Raw genomic sequence first — 17,613 nt, 5'->3', positions numbered from 1 at the left:
TTTTTCGGGAGGTTTGGCTATGCCATGTAAAAGATAAAGGGGGAAGAGTGTGTTTCAAGGTCGAAGGCATAGGGACCAAGTATGCAAAATTGGAAAAACAAAACTGTTCCAAATAATGATGCCTTTAAACCTAATGCATCTGGTTTATTCTGTGCCCCATCCATTCTTATGGATGTATTTATCCATCTATTGGTTCATTTGAACCTTTTATACAGTGAGCTTGGTGCTAGTATCCACTTCTGAGCACTTCAGGGAGTGATAACAAGGAAGAAATACAGAAAGGAAGGCAGTACGCTGTAGAGAAAATAATAGCAGTGTTTTCGTGCAAAAGGATAATACTGTTGTTCAGTATTTGGAGAGCGTTCGGATTCACCCCAGGGAACAAAGACTGCTGTCTGGAGCAACTCGGTCTTAAAACGTCTACAAAATTGAGGAAAGTCGCTATGTCTACTAAGAATGTGAGGAAGAGAGTTTCAGCGACTAGAAAATGATTCAATCCTTGGATGCGTTTCCAGGGATCACATGGGAATCATTCGGATGTTTGGACTCAATGTCATGACACTTGGCCCATTTGCATATTCTGTAAACCATAACTATCTATTTAATGCTGTGATAACATAAAAAGCTGTGATATCAAAAACAAGAAAATATGTCAAGTAATGTAGTATCTTCTTGCAAAGATGTGGTCATTTTCCCATAGGTTTGCAGATTGCTCATGAGCTTTGGCTGTATTAAATTGGCTCTCTGTCAGGCTGGAAGAGTGTTCCTCCTTTTAACAATAGTGCCCATTGAAGAAGTGCTACTAAGTCATTGGGTGGTTTTAAAGTGGATTTGCACCAACCGGGAAGAGAGTCATCTTGCCATTATTTTTGCCATAGGTAGTAGCCCCGTTTTGGCAAAAGAAGGTGACACAACAGTAATTCTTGGCAGCCTCCTAGATGACCAGCACTGGCACTATGTAAGACTTGAGCGCTACGGACGTGATGTGAACCTAACCATCGATGGCCTTGTGAAACGCTTTCGCTGCATGGGAGACTTTGACCACCTGGACTTGGAGAACGAGGTAATGCATTGTTCTTCATTTAGATTTACATTTCTAAAGACTCTGTCAACCCTTAATTGCCTCTAGCAGGGATCTGCAACCTGTGGCTCTCCAGATGTTTTGGACGACAGCTCCCATGATCCGTTACCATTGACTATGCTGGCCTCGGTCTGATGGGTGCTGTAGTCCAAAACATTTGGAGAGCTCACGGCTGCAGTAAGGAAGAATACCTTGTTCCATCTTCTGGTCATGCTGTTAAATTGTTGTCACTTGTCTGATATGAGTGTTATGTCTGGTGAGGTGTGCAAAAATAATATATGGGCATAAATTGCTTGGCTTGGGATTCAAATTATTAAATTCTAAAAGGAGAGATTGAAGAGGAACTGAAGGGTGTTAGCAGTTGTTTTTAAGCAAAATCAGTTCAAAGGGGTTGGCCTAACACATAGTTCATATAATGCATCTGTCTTATTATGTTTAGGTTTTCTTGTGCTCCTGTGCAAACGGAGGGCACCTAACAGTCTGGGTACAACTCCTCCATTGTTGGTCTGACCACGCCTGATGTGCATATGATTTAGGTCCCCCCGAGATATGGCACACACAGTATAAAAACAATGGAATGGGCGCTTCCCAAATGGCTAAGCTTTGCTTAATAGTTTCTACTCAGCAATTTTTGGAATGTATAGTTCATCTTACTATGCATCTATGGTTGTTAGATAATTCAACACTTAACTATTTCAACAATTCTGGTCAATTCAGGTACATTTCACATTTTGCCATTTCAGGGGACTTTTCCGTTTTAAATAAGCATGGAAACACTATTAGGGTCAGGGATGAAGAAAGTAAGCCGAATCCCTCAACACTGAGGGAAATGTGAGATTTTCTGTCAATTCAAACTAAATATTGACGTTTATTTTTTGAACTTGGTACTAGATTTAAAAAAAATTAAATGTTATAATTGTGGATATTAGTAAATTCTCCAGTTACACGGGTCATAGGCATTACTCCTGGCAAGGAACTAGATGAAAACATAGTATATGTAACCTAATCTAACAGTAGTTTCTAGTTTAGTATAAACAAACATATATTTATGCGACAAATATCAAATTTGAGAAATGACAATCAGGCATAGTAGCCCCTATTTCACACCCCCTCTCTTATCCAGCAACAGGCATGTAATCATTTGTTATTGATAATTAAAAGCAGTTTTTTAGGATTTGAATAATATATTACCGTAGCACATGGGCAACGTGCTGGTCTTGGAAGCAAGACTATGCAAAGCAACACAGTGTCGAATCCCGGATCCGTGCTTAGAAACCAAACTCAAGTATGGTATTGGGCGCGTTATGCATAGTTTGTGCTTTTGCTTTTGTTGCTTTTATACAAATGTCTAAAGGTACAACACAGACAGAATGATCACACCATGTCAATATTTACTGTTCCTTAGATTTATTTATTTCGTCCAAAGGCACTGATCATTAAAATTGATTTGTGGATCAATTCATTTGATTGCTGCATATCCCTCGGTAGGGTAGCCCTCAACCATCCAATGCACTCGCTTCATGTGCAGATTTATCAAGGATCGTATATTCTCAATGCTTACCATCATTTATCCCGTGTGGAACTACATTTGGGTCAGAGGGTATGACAAATGTTGTGGTCATGATGGAATGGATCAGTTATATATTTCAAATCAAAACAATACAATACACAAACTATAAAATCACTTCTCATTTCTGTCTAAATGCCAGTCTGAATGAAACCCGTGCAACCTACCCATATGGAATTGTTAAAACAATGTCACCCAACCCTAATAATCTAAATGATTGTATGGGGTCACTGCAAAATAATCCTTTTCAAAACTCCTCTTGCACATATTCATTCACACAACAGGAGTTCTGAAAAGGATTTCTTTCTCCCCCTATTACACCAGCAATGTCCCCTCCCTGTCCTCACTCTCCAGGGGACAGGCCCGGAACCACTGTGCCTCCTCCTCCACCAACTCCCTGCCATCACTAGGCTCCCCTCTCATTATCCAGGGGACACACAACAGCAACCGCCACTACATTCTTCCCTCACACCAACCTCCTTCCCTCAACTCCCCCGTCCATTTTCCCCCTCCTGAACCCATTGCTGCCCACTTACCCTCTCTACCACACTTCCTGAATTGCAAGATCAATGTGTTGCACTGATTGTGCGTGCAACATCGATTTCACAATCGAGGAAATACACTATCTAACTAGGTCTAACTCATATCAAAGCTCAGTTAAGGGCTAGAGAGACAACCTCATGTCGATCAACACATTATGTTGTATCAATGTATAGTATTCATAATTTGTACAGTATAATTAATATTTCAATACTCACAGGTGTCAGTCAATCAATTTTGCAATTTAAGCATCTCTATAAAAGTACCTCAATGACTATATGTTATACAATCTAATAGACATGATATGAGCAAATTTCATAGATGACCAATTTATTGAATCCAATCAGTTTATCTCCATCCTCACAGAGATGCAATGAAACATTTCCAGCTTTTTAAGAACTGAAATATTCTGCTTGATTAAAGCAAGTATACACGTGTGTCTGGGAAAGAATAACAAATTCTACATAATCCCAGCATTAGATTGTCTGAAAATAATGTTAAATTGGCAACACATTTAGATAAGACTCACGATTGTGAATATTGGTGTTCTACAGACACAAATGCGTTCCTATTGGGTGTATAGCATTCACCCTGATACTCATCTTTGTATCAATTTGCATGAGAATGATTACCCCATATTTTGTATCTTTTAACTACTTGTGCCCCGAAGAATGATTACCTTTTGGAGTCTGCCTGAAACTCCTTTCTTCTCAAGGTAGTTAGATGTTCAAATGGCCCTAAACGTTCTTGTACTTTTACTTTAGGAGGTCTTATCATTCTTCTAGCATACAGCATACTCTGTGTGAAAATCATGATATACATGACATAGGTAATATTGCAATTACTACATTTATTGTAAACCCATTTCGTTTAAATATCTGGTGGAAAATATCCCTTTCAAATATCCAAACGAAATTGGCATAAATTGCATCTCCTACAGGTGTAAAAGCCATTTCATTTTAAGGATTGATGAGACAGCAAACACTTCTTTTTTCTTGATTGTAGCAATCTGCTAGGCTGTCCCATTGGTAAACATCGAGGGGTTACCAAGCTTGTATCGGATAGTAAATTCCCTATCTTGGTAAATATAGACCTGATATCAGGTGTCTGAGGGCTAGTCCTTGTGATCAGTCAGTAGAGGAGGCAGCTTTTGGAGCCAGCTGGGTGGATAATAGGGTGCCAGCGGGAGGCTGGGAGGTGCGCTAGGCACCCGGGTGGAGCTGAAGGGGGAGGGCGGCTGCCTACGCTGCTTCCACCACCTTGGATCTGCCACTGTGTTCTGTCTGATAGGGGATTCAGGTATCAAGCATTCTTCCTTCCTTTTCTTCCTTTTGCTAATACATTCTAATTGTTTTATACCTTTCATTCTGTTCTTGGCTTTATCTAGGCACCATCCTGGATAATCTCTCTCCCCACATACAAATCCACTTTTCATTCTTTCTATAATTGACATCCTTGCTACAATTCCTCAACAGTCAAACTCCCCGCCTTGAGGGCTGAATCCATTTCAGGTTTTCAGGATACCATCATTAAATTTCAATGATTAGAATGTATGCACATTTCTTCTCACAAATATTAATGAGGGATATCCTGAAAGCCTGACAGGATTCCAGCCCTTGAGGCCCAGAGTTCGACAACCCTACTCCACACTGTTAACATCTCATGAAAAGGAATATTCTACTAAGTGGTGGGGCGGATATGCACTCCTGGCATGAAGCATGGCATTGCAAGAGGTTGGTTTCAATTAGAATTCTGATTCAAGTTTGAAATTCTTCACTTATCTTAAGGTGTAGATAGTTAACCAAAATGCCACTGCTCTCACATCTGCGGTGTAGGTTAACCTTATTCTGAATGTGGTATGTGACATACCAATCATGGAGGGGAACATCACCATGCCAAAGAAAAGACATCATCAATGTAGTGCACATGATCCTACAAGCAGATCTTCCATTTGCATGAAAAATCACCCATCCTGCATGAAAATTTTGCTCTCTTGACATACACTAAACATGTCTATAATGGTTATATTGTAGTTGATGTTATAGGCAGACCTCATATTAAAAAGTTGCCCTTAATCCATCATTTTCTTAATGAAAATGTGAAGAGATCTTATATCCATTGGGGTCACGATAATTCTCTAGTAAATCAAAAGTGTCTGGACTTCTTTCCTCATTTTGTTCCAAGATCAATGAGTGATCTGATGGATCAATTCATAAATCAATCTGAATGATCACTGCCGTCAAATGTAAAAAAGCATTCTGCAAGGAACAGCGAATATTAACCTGTAGTGCTGCTTCTGCATGTCTGGTTCAGGTGATATTCTCTGGCCGCAGTGTAGTGACTGGAAGTTTAGCACTGCTGGGATTGCAAGAATCCAGGAGTTGGTTAGTAAACTCATTAAGGTATTTCACTAATTGCTTCTACAGGAAGAAAGACAAACAGACCCAATTCATCTAAGATAGAAAAGGGAAACAAAGAAAAAGTATCACTCGCCATACAATGACATCTGAACATGTTGAGGACATGTTATATTTCGAATAGACGCAATTACAATTATTGCAGAAAACTAAACAGATGCCAGCAAAGACTAACTTAGCTACACATTCCGTTGTAGTGCAAGAAAGCCAAAACAAATGTGCCACCCAAAAACATATTTTACAGAATTTGGCACAAATATGCTTAGCCACAAAATTGTGAATCTTTATATATTTATTTATTCATTGGCAGCAATATGGTTTCAAAAAGAACTTATGGCCAACAATCATGTAAATAAATCCAGAATCCTAAAAAGCAAATTAGGCAAATTAGGTATAGTTACAAACAAGTTTGAATATTAGAAAACTCATTAAAAACATAGGTTATGGTAAGATATGATAAAATAGCCTCCAAAAACATTGTTATTCCAAAACAATATGTATATGCCACACAAAATTCCTATAAAAACAATGAATTACTCAATTTGTTCAAGAACATAACCAAGGCTATAACAAGTTAAATTTGCTTTGCCAACATAATTCTCATCCAGAGCTATTCAGACTTCAGAAGGCTTCAATCACGTACACAATGCCCAAAACAATAAATTCTCCAATTATCTAATATATTGCATTCCATAGACCAGTGTCAGAGAGTTTCAATCTGACAAGGGCATTTGTACAATCAAAATGTACATTCATCTTGGCCCAAGCTCCTAGAATCTCATTAGTGGACAATAAACTAAAACAAAATCTCATGAAACTTCTTGCAAAGTTTTTGCTTGGGAATTTAGCAGAATACAGTTGGACTTCGTCATAGCTTGGATAAACGTTGAAGTATTCTCATAAACTGGGGTTTCCATAATATAATCATAATTCCACCTTTGTTGCCATACGTTTATTTTGTTAACTAAAGCCCTTCCGAAATCTATGATATTCTCATTGTCCGCTCTTACCAAACCTATCAATTGCATAAAACCTTCACATTCTGTTAAAAGATGTTAAAAACTTACACTGCGCCCATTCTAACACATTTCCTTAAATGCTGAATATAGAGATGTTTTCCGCACATTTAATTTCCTCATAAAACATCAGTTTTGTTTTCAGTGCACAGATAAATAATGATTTCTGAGCAAATTTGTTTTTTATCTGCGCTACAGAAATAGAAGGTGAACCCAGTAAGAATCTCATGGTGCGATCTAGTTTTTTTGCCTTTCAAATAAAAAAAAGAAAAGCTTCTCCATAGATCACAATTGTGACTGGCTTCAATATATAGGCCAAAATTAAAGGAGCCCAAGAACCCCCCATCCCCTATTGCATATCTATTTTTTAAACTTAATGAAGGTAGGGAGTAATTTAGTTATCATACTAGTATGCATTCCTGAATCTAGTTTTCTGGCAGAGATGTTAAAACCTAAATAAGTACATTCCTCTAATCTTTCAATAGGTTTTCTCTCTATGAACCATGTGAAATGGCACATGCTAAGAATCCTGACAGTGGGCCGGTTATTGGTATCATATGGGCTCGGAGCATGGGCACTGCATCACACTTAAAATTGCATCTTAGAGAAATACTCAGATCTTCCAGGAGGACATTCCAGCACATCGCATCCATTTTTCATAGTAGGCACTGCATGTTACTCTAAAGCACACAAAGGTTGGCCATGTTGCAGTAAGAAAATATGAAATGGGGGTCTTGTTCCCACTGGAAGGAACTAGGGATGGCAATTTTTCACTGTAAGATCCTCTGAGGATGGGTTTTATGTATTCATTGAGCACTTATTATGCCGGTGATACATAGCACTGCTCATTATACATAGACAGAACCCAGGATGTAAACATTGTTGTTTGTAGAGCTAACCCATTTTCTCCCCTCACACGCCCCACCTTTGTAACTTAGCAAAAGGCATGGGCTCATTCCACCCTACCTACACTCACAAACACTATTGCACAGAACCTCTGCCATAACAATGAATATACCTTTAATGACAGAAATATGAACTGTAGTTTCCCAAATAATCTCATTAAACACAATCCACCCCTGTTTAGTTTATAGTTTGTAGTTTACCTCTGCTGCACCCATTCACACGCCATTCAGACATGGGTGACTAGCAGGATCTTGGCACCCTCACATAACTTCAATGGCTGTAATCCACACACGCATAATACCACCTCCCAATTCTCCCAAATTGCTTAACCCAAACATCACAATTTTAATTTTCATCAGGTTTATTTGTAAAGAATTGCCCACAGAAAATGTCGAAACAGCATCTAGGCAATCCATTAGGTGTTTTACCAAGGATAACAACGTCCTCAGCGTAGGCATTCCAAGGGAAAGATACAGGTACCAATTTCAGAAGGTAATTTGCAACTTTATCAAAAACGGATTGTTAATTTAACATATCCATATAAAAAATGCATGCCACCAATATGCACCCCTGCCGCAAATGCTGACATGTAGGAATAAAAGCAGAAAAGTAGCCTTGAGTTTCTTAATCGTGCCTGAATCACAATATCTACTTGAAGCAACATAAAAAGCTCAAATAAGCATTGTGGAATATTGCTATCCTTCAATTTCCACCATAATCGATCCTGATCGATAGTATCAAAAGAAGTTACCTATAATGCAGCATTTCTATCTACATAATTAATACATATTTTGTAATGTGCTGATCACAGGACAGGGATTCAAATTTGTGTTGCTCTGCATTGTCTTGCTTCCAAGATAAATGTGTGCCCCTGAGTTATCCCCTCTGCCTATGTACATAGGCAATTTTGTTCTTAAAGAATTACAAAATAAAACCATACACCTCTTACGCTATGCATTTTCTGAAGTCTTTCGACTTCGTATCAAGGGTCTAATACATATCTATCCAGTTCTGGATTTCTTTTCGAAGCAGTGATGAAAAGATTTTACCTGATTTGTCTAAAAGAGAAATTGGCCAGTAATTTTCAGGCAGATCTTGCCTCTTTTTCTTAAATTTAGTAAATGTAAATGTAGTAGGGATAATAGGGGTCTAGCCCAAGAAGGCAGAATAATAGATTTTCTGATAGAACATGTGTGGATTACTCTGGGTCCACTTTAAAAAAGCTGCAGACCAAGCCATCTAGACCTGCAGAGCTGGAGTTTCAAATGTTCTTATCACTTCATAAACATCTTCAATCGAAAAGCTGTCCTGTTATGTCTCAAGGTCTATGAATTTTATAAAAAATGTACTTTGATGAAAAATATAAAATGTGCCCACAAAAACGAAAACCCTGCAGACTCAGATATAGGGATTCGCTGTGTTTCTTTTAAATAACCACAGTCTTTAGATACCACATCCCAAAAAGTCGTAGGGACTTTCCCCTCATTATCATCAATCATAATCCTGCAACAGGCAAAATAAAAGGGCTTGTTGTAATTAATTTACCAATTTTTGTAGTTCTGGCGCAATAAGAACTACATTTTTGCAATGTTTTATCACAGAACATTCAATGTGAATCATCCTCATTTTGTCAAAAATATTCACTGCAATGTAAAAAAACAAATTGAATGTATTTGTTAAAAATAATTATATTGCTTTGCTCAAAAGAATGGATCGATTGAAAACATATTCCTTCTACAAAGAATTCCTCAATCTGGAACAAAACTGAATTTGAGTCTTCATAAAACAACCTGTTCATTCAGCAAAAGATTTAACCAATTCTTCAAAAGAATAATGAAATCATGACACAATGTAATGACTTCTTCATTCAAAATTAACCCTTTGTTCCTCAAACAAATCTATTCACTAAAAAGAAGCAATTTGCTTTTCACAAATCTAAATCTGTCAGAAAATAGCTCCCACGTGCGTGATACCAAGAAAGCAAATGTTTCAGACTTTCAACCTGATTCACAATTTGTTGATTGGTACTGCACTCAGGCTTGGATATGTTGCATTCATATTAAATTTAAAAAACATTGAAATACAATTATTGCAGAAAAACGAAAGAATCCCTTATGTCAAAGTCCCTTGAGAAATGGTCAGAATTAATTAATGTCACCCAAAAAGTAATGTCCAAACTTTGGCAAAACATTTGCTTTACTGGCGAACTGTGAATCATTCACATCTCACCTCACATGTTCACCTTAAGGAAAAGACTAAAATGAATTAATTTGCTAAAAACGTAGCGATTTGTTGAAAAGAATCAAAACATTTTGGGGGTAATTCATGGAAATAAATGTGCACCGAAATTTGTGGTGCAAGCGTGAAAAAACTAGCGTGCAATTCATGGAAGGCCTTTGCGTGTTTTTCCCAGGATGTGCGCCAAATCCACACTTACCTTAACACGTCACTGCGACTTTCCAAACGCATGCGCGACAGGAACGGAGAAAGCACACAACTTCTTGCGCACTCACCTAAAAAGGGTGCGGAACACGGGGAATGGGGAACAATGTGTGAAAATGTAGGCGTAACGTGGGAAGTACCGCTGGGAAACACATGCAACGCCCACACGCTAGTGAACAACACGTATTCATGGAATCGAATAGGGAAAACCTTTGCAAGTGAAAACACACGCACATGCACAAATACGGCCACCACACGAAAGCAGGCAGAAGCGCCCCCGCGCAGCATAAAAGTGCGTGCAAACAACAAACAAGCATACACAGCTACAATGAATGTCCCATTACTCGCAGCAGTGATCATGCGACACCGCAGGAGGAGGATAATAGCCAGGCCCCGCATTTGTTTGACCAGGACCAGCCGTTTTGGGATGCCTGATGACCAGGCCTATGGCAGGCATAGGTATCCACCTCATATCATCCTAGGCCTGGTCACTGAGTGGGAGGATGAACTCACATCACCCACCCTGTACTCCCAAGCATTGAGTCCCTTGTAGAAGGTGCTCAATGTACTGCATTTTTAGGCCACTGGGTCATTTCAGCAGACAACTGCCATATTGGGGGGCATCTCACAGCCCACACAGTCACTTTGCCTACACAAGGTGTTGGCAATCATCACTGCGCGCCCCTCAGTCTGCAGGCACATATACATGCCCAGAACACCCACAGAAAGGCATGCCGTGGTCGTGGACTTCTACAGGGTGGCACACTCCCCCAAAGTGCTTGGTGCCATAGATTGAACCCATGTGGCCCTATATCCACCTAGGGCCACTGAAAACATCTACCTCAACCGCAATCACTGGCATTCCATGAACGTGCAGGTTGTATGCGATGCCAAGGGAATCATCACCTCTGTCTATGCAAACTATCCAGGGTCCACCCATGACAGTTTCATATACAGAATGTCCACCCTCATCCGGGCCCTGGAAGCTGGGAAGCATGGCAACACATGGCTCATAGGTTAGTACAAATGCCTGTGCACTTACATGCATGCATGTCAAACACAGACAAATACACAAACCCAACTAATGACAACCATCATCACCTCCCCAGGGGACAGTGCCTACTCTCTGAGCACCCACATGATGATGCCAATACAGAACCCCACCACACCACCCCAGGTAAGATACAACACAGCATCATTATGGCAGCATGTGCCCTGCACAATGTCGCAACACGGCGGGGTGTACCGGTGGACATGGTGATGCCCCCACATCCTCAACCACATGCACAGGCGCTGCTCATGGGAGGGGAAAGGGTATGTGGCGAGGCAGCCCAGACCCAGCTTGTGGCCACATTTTTCACCTAAACTCCCACCCCTGCGGAGTGCACACAGGCCTGGCGCATACCAGGTGACAATCGATGATGACAAAGAGACAGTCCACTGTCACAACCTTACCACCCTAAGAATGTTTTCACAGAAGTGCTACATTGTGTGCATCCCTAGCTACTTAAACATAACCAATCTGGTGTGACCAAAAGGAACACACGCAAGGTGCATATCCCACAACCCCCTGCAAAACAGGCCATGTAAATCACAGGTATGTCACCCAAACCCTCCCAACACCCATGACCCCTGTCCTCCATGCCATGCCATGGCATGCAACTGCTGAACAGCCAACCAAATGCACAATACACGACACTATCGTCATTAAGTGCAACGTGAGAAATGTAAACAGGCATGAGACATTCACACCTGACATGGAACCTGATAAATTCACTTGGCAAAAATCTCCCACACATACGAAGGGGGTCATTATGAGTATGGCGGTACGCCATAGATGGTGCCAGTACGTCACTGGCACCGTCCATACCGTACCGGCATATTACGAGTAACCCTGGTGGGTGCGGGCTGTGTGGTGGTCGCCACAGCTGCACCTGCAGCTACCACTACCGGTGGGCCTGTGTCAGCACATGTTACTTACTGTCGGGTCTCAAGGGTGCCAGGGGCGGATGCAACAGCAGCATCACCTGGAGCCACAGGGGGTGGTGCATGCTTGCACCAGCACGTGGCTGGACTTCCTGCCCCTGTGGTGCACTCCTGCCTCTTCCCGCTCTACGGCCACCCTGGCCACCTTGGACTCCACGTACTCCCTGGTCACCCTGGCCACGTGCCCAACCACTCCCAACACTGGCAGGACGCCCAGCTGAGCCCCCCTTAACCTTTGGTGGCCTCACAACCATGGCACGGATGTACTAATGCCAATGGCAGCTGCACTGAACAGTTGTCCTGGTCAATTGGGGTGAAGGGGACAGGATATGTGATGGTAGATGCACCCCTGTGCTCCTGCAAGGCTGCCCGTGGACCCTGGGGCTAAATTACACCCCAAAAATATAAGAAAAACGTATACGCAACCCCTGCAGCCCACGTGCGTGTAAAAAAAACTCACTCAGTACGCTGTGGCACCCAGGAACACAAAAAAGCATACGCGATTAACACGCGGGCTACTATGACCTCAATAAATGGGATACGCGACAAACAGGGGCACCCGCAGTGGGGAAAATAGCATGCAATAGCATGCGCAACTCACCGTCTGCGTAGGCACTGTAACCGCTGTGAAGTAATCGCGTGTGAACCCCAAAGTAGGAAATGCCTGCGCATGTTACGTCCCTTACGCACTTATGCGCTAAGGCCCTTTCCTCAAATTACACGGTGATGTGCTGTTTTTTCACTTGCCAATTCACTCTGCATCAAGCTGGCCACACGACAACACACAGAAGCCCACACTCCTGCCCAGAAGGCCATTTTCCTGCCCCCCAGATCCCCAGGGAGCCTCGTACAAGCCATCCACTGCTGCCTGTCTGCCTGCCTGCTGCCAACAGTGCCCTGCCATTTGGTGCCTGCAAATCAGCCATCTGCATGGGTCAAGTTGCTGTGACCACCACTGCTGGAACAGAAGACTCCTGACTGGTATACAATCGCTCCACAGCCCAGGACCCAGTTGCCCACCCACACCTGCCTTGGGGGTTGCCATGTCCAACGCAACACCATCCGGCATCAGTGGCAACCCCCCAGCAGGGAGGCAGAGGGCTGCCAGCTTCAGTGCTAATGAAGTTGGCATCCTGGTGGAGCAAGTCATGGGGCATTATGATGCCCTCTTCACACCATTGCGCGCTGACAAGGAAGGACGGAAGAGGATCTGGAAGGACATAGTGGGTGCCATAAACACGGAGGGGGTGGAACCCCACAACATCAAACACGTCCAGAAGCGCTAGGAGGACTACAAGTCCAGGACCCTCAAGAAGGCCCGGCACCTCTTGGATGCAGCGGATGCAGTGGGGCGCCGGGTCCACCTTACCAACCAGCAGATGAGGGTCCTGGCGTGCATTCACCTAAGTGCTTCATCACCAGATCCTCAGGATGCAGGCCCGTCTGGAGTCGAGCGGTAAGTGCCCATGTATTCCCGTTTAAAACAGTGCATGTTTCAGTGTGGTGGTAGTTAGCTACTTGGCTGTATGTGTGACATGGGTCATCTATGGATGTGTGTGTGCAGGGACATGATGGTGCTGCATGTGAGTCCAGTCAGGCGTGGCCCACATGGATGGTGTATGTGTTACAATGCATCATGCGGAGCAGCATGCAGAATGCACACATGTATGCATGCCTGTGTCTGTACTTGGACATGTTTGGGGTGTGAGAGATCAGTGCTGCTGTCATGGACGTGCATGGTGTACATGTCCGGGTGTCTGAGTAGTGTGTGAGTGACAGGTAAACACCATGGATGCATGACACATGTCCGTGACGATGTGTTGATCCACTGATATAGACTAGTCATCCTTGTATCCACAGTGTCTTGGGGTATACGGGGCCAGATGCATGACCCTCCGGTGATGTGTGTGCATGTGATCAGCATGTCCCATGATGCATATTGTGCCTTGGCCATGGATGCAAATATTTGTTGCATGTGCCATGCCTGTTCCTGCATGTGTGTTGCCTGCACTGACCCATGTGTTGTGGAGGGACATGATGGAAGTGACATTTGACAGTGCCACTCATGTGCTATTGCTTTGTGTCCAGGGGACTATTGTACAGTACCCTGATGCTTGTGTTCAATGTCTCCCTTTACACAGCGGCGAGTGAAGAAGAGAACAGAGACGGCGCTGTGGAGGAAAGCGGCAGGGATGCCTCCACCGGCCGGCGACGCAAGGCTCAGTCACCCTCCCAGGAAATTCCATCATCCGGGAGCGAGGGGACTGCTGCCACGTCTGCCACTACGACTGCAGTGGAAGGGGCGGGTGAGCCCCCACAGGGGCTGGTGACGGCGGAAGACGGTGCAGGGCCATCCAGGTTGGTGGTGTGTACGGAGGAGGAGGCCACTTGAGAGCTGCACTTGGGGCTGGTGGGGGTGGTACCACTGGTGCAAGTGGTGCAGTCCAGGGGCAGGGGCAGGAGGCAGCACAGGTCGCCACGGAGGGGCCTGTGCATGTCACTGTCCCTGACACTGTGACTGCATCACCATGCACCAGCAGGGATGCCCCGCCCCAGGCCCATCTGTAGGTAGGGGGGGAGGTCCACGTCATCTGGCACTCCTCTACCTGCGGACATGGGGACATGTGACAGGATTGAGTCCGTCCTGATTGGTGTTGCGTTGCACACACGTGTCATTCGTGATGACGTGCATGCTTCCTGGGGGACCACGCATGTCATCATGAAGAGATGTGTGCCAATGTGGCCCAGTTGGGAGGGCTCATAGTCGGGGGTTTCCTCCATGTGTCACACTCTTTTGCGGCCCTCTTCTCTGTGCACACTATACGCCAGTCATTCTCTGTGCAGTCTCCAGCCAGATGACACCAGGGCCCCCTGTGGACCTGCACCAACCAACGCAGCCAGGCTGGTGGAGATCCCATCCCTGCCACAGTCCGGAGTCAGAGCTCCAGCACAGGTGGTCACCCCAGCAACTGGACCCCTGGCAACGGACGATGTGCAAGCACATACAAGCAGGCCACCTGCATGATGGCCCCGGGAGTTGCCATCTACGTGGAGAAAGTCGTGGTGGCGGCAGCAGGCAGCAGAAAGGTGGCAGTAGGCTCGGCATAGGAGGCATGTTGCCTCAGGGCCCTGTACATCATCATGGCAGGCATCGGCCGGCGGGCAGAAGGTCCCAGGATTGGGAGTGTCTTCTGCGTGGCCGTGGTTTGGCCAGCGAATAGGTGCAGAGCGGTGGCGGGCGGAGAGGGCACGGCTCACAATGGTCAGGGTGGAGAACTCCATGCACAGGGCATTGAGGCAGGCTGAGTGCCTCGAGGCAACTCGCAGGGAGTTGGAGGAGGCCATGGCTGCATCCCTGCGAGACCTCGAGGTCAGGGAAGAGGCCCGCCTTCGGAACATCGACGTGAAGTTCGATGATGCCCTGGCCCGGGACATCAAAAAGTGAGCCGTTGGACTAGCCCGCCTCCTTTGTATATAGTTATTTAGGTTTAGGTTTCATTTGGTTTTTATTATTATTTGAAGTTCACGGACCTTGCTCCACTTTTTGTACATAGTTGTATTTTAGATAGGGTTTTAGGTAGGTTTCCTTTTGTTTTGAGATAATGAACCCTTCAGACTTTCATTTTGAATATTACAGACATGTACATACTTTATTTTGTTTATATTCACATGGAGTAAAGTTTTTTTATGCTTTTCATCTTGAGATTTATTTATATGGACTTTGGGGATGGACCACTTTTATTTTTTCATGTTTTGGATTTTTATTTTTCCTTGGATTTCACTTTCTTTTTCATGTTGCTATCATTATTTCTTCATTTGCATGTGTGATTTTCAGTTTGTCATTTGTTTTAATTTTGAATACATTTCATTATTCTTCATTCTTGGTGTGGTCTACTATGATTTATTTTGTGCATGTCTCCATGAGCATTGACTCAGTCACGTGTTGCCACTGTGTGGCTCTGTAGGACATTTGTTGATGGGCATGCTGGGTTTTTTTCAGACTATTATTGAATGGGTAATTTAGTAGGGAGTGGGTGCAGTTGGGTGTTTGTTCTGGGGAGTGGAGGTGTGGGATTTGGGTTGGCATTAGGGCCATGGGTCTGTACAGTTATGAAGTGATGTTTGGGGGGACATGAGTCGGGCCTGCTGGCAGGTGCCTGTCAATGGGGAGGGTGTGGGGGGGACATGAGTCGGGGCCTGCTGCAGGTGCCCGTCAATGGGGGGGCATGAGTCGGGGCCTGCTGGCAGGTGCCTGTCAATTACATGAGTCAGGGCCTGCTGGCAGGTGTCTGTCAATGGGGGGGTGGGGGGATATGAGTCAGGGCTCCCAAGTGCATGGTGCCATGTGGCCTGCATGCGGGGCATGGTCAGGGTGGATGGGCTGCCTGCGGGGCATGGGGAGGGTGGATCGGCTGCCTGCGGGGCATGGTCAGAGGGGATGGGCTGTCTGCGGGGCATGGTCAGAGGGGATGGGCTGCTGCGGGGCATGGGAGGTTGGATGGGCTGCCTGCGGGGCATGGTCAGAGTGGATGGGCTGCCTGCAGGGCATGGGGAGGGTGGATGAGCTGCCTGCGGGGCATGGTCAGAGTGGATGGTCTGCCTGCAGGGCATGGTCAGAGTGGATGGGCTGCCTGCGGGGCATGGTCAGGGTGCATGGGCTGCCTGCAGGGCATGGTGAGGGTGGATGGGCTACCTGCGGGGCATGATCAGAGTGGATGGGCTGCCTGCAGGGCATGGTCAGAGTGGATGGGCTGCCTGCAGGGCATGGGGAGGGTGGATGGGCTGCCTGCAGGGCATGGTCAGAGTGGATGGGCTGCCTGCGGGGCATGGGGAGGGTGGATGGGCTGTCTGCTGGGCATGGTCAGAGTGGATGGGCTGCCTGCGGGGTATGGGGAGGGTGGATGAGCTGCCTGCGGGGCATTGTGAGAATGGATGGGCTGCCTGCGTGGCATGGGGAGGGGCGTAGGGTGGACCCTTGTGGCGTGGTCTGGCTGCAGGGGGTGCATGTGGCTTCTCACCACACAGCTGCGTGGATCTGGGGGTATGGAGTGAGAATTACATGTGATTTCGCTGGCGCAAGCGGGGTACGCATATTCCAGTGGTGCGCAGGGAGTTTTACATGTGATTTTGCTGGTGCGAGCGGGGTACGCCTATTCCAGAGGTGCGCAGGGAGTTTTACACATGATTTCGCTGGCGCGAGCGGGGTATGCGTTTTACAGGGGTGCGCGGGGCGTTTTACACGTGATTTTGCTGGCGCGAGCGGGGCACGTGTATTCCAGTGGTGCGCAGGGAGTTTTACACGCAATTTCCTGGCACAAGTGGGGTACGTGTATTCCAGGGGTGTGCAGGGAGTTTTACACGTGATTTTGCTGGCACTTGAGGGCTTTGTGGTGTTTTTAGCACGTTTTCGTGGTTGGTGGGCTGTATGCTGGTCCACTGGCCTTTGCGCCATGCAGGGGATTTGCGCAATGTTTTTGGTGCACAAGGCGGGGTTGGGGGCGTAACTGGCACTGCTGCAGGGTCGCTGTGCCACTCTGCACCATGGCTGGTTATGGATGTAAGTATCCATGAATACGCTGTGCGTGAAAATGGGTTTTGGCAAACGCAGCTAGCGCACGCTGGCACACGCTCTCTCTCTGCACTGCCCGCGTGCGCTGC

At 45.3% G+C, this 17,613-nt stretch overlaps 1 protein-coding gene across 1 annotated transcript in view; it reads left to right on the top strand.

Annotated features, from left to right (window-relative positions):
• CNTNAP1 (contactin associated protein 1) overlaps positions 1 to 17,613 on the top strand; it is a 419,356-nt gene that overhangs the window by 174,232 nt on the left and 227,511 nt on the right. The window contains exon 6 of the mRNA XM_069634419.1: positions 879 to 1,063. Coding sequence (XP_069490520.1) covers positions 879 to 1,063 — 185 coding nt within the window. The remainder of the gene's footprint in view (positions 1 to 878; positions 1,064 to 17,613) is intronic.

This window comes from Ambystoma mexicanum, chromosome 13 (genome assembly GCF_040938575.1).
Source record: "Ambystoma mexicanum isolate Mex_15411 chromosome 13, UKY_AmexF1_1, whole genome shotgun sequence".
NCBI lineage: Eukaryota > Metazoa > Chordata > Amphibia > Caudata > Ambystomatidae > Ambystoma > Ambystoma mexicanum.
The sequence above is the reverse complement of the archived record's forward strand: the minus strand, read 5'-3'. Positions and strand labels throughout refer to the sequence as shown.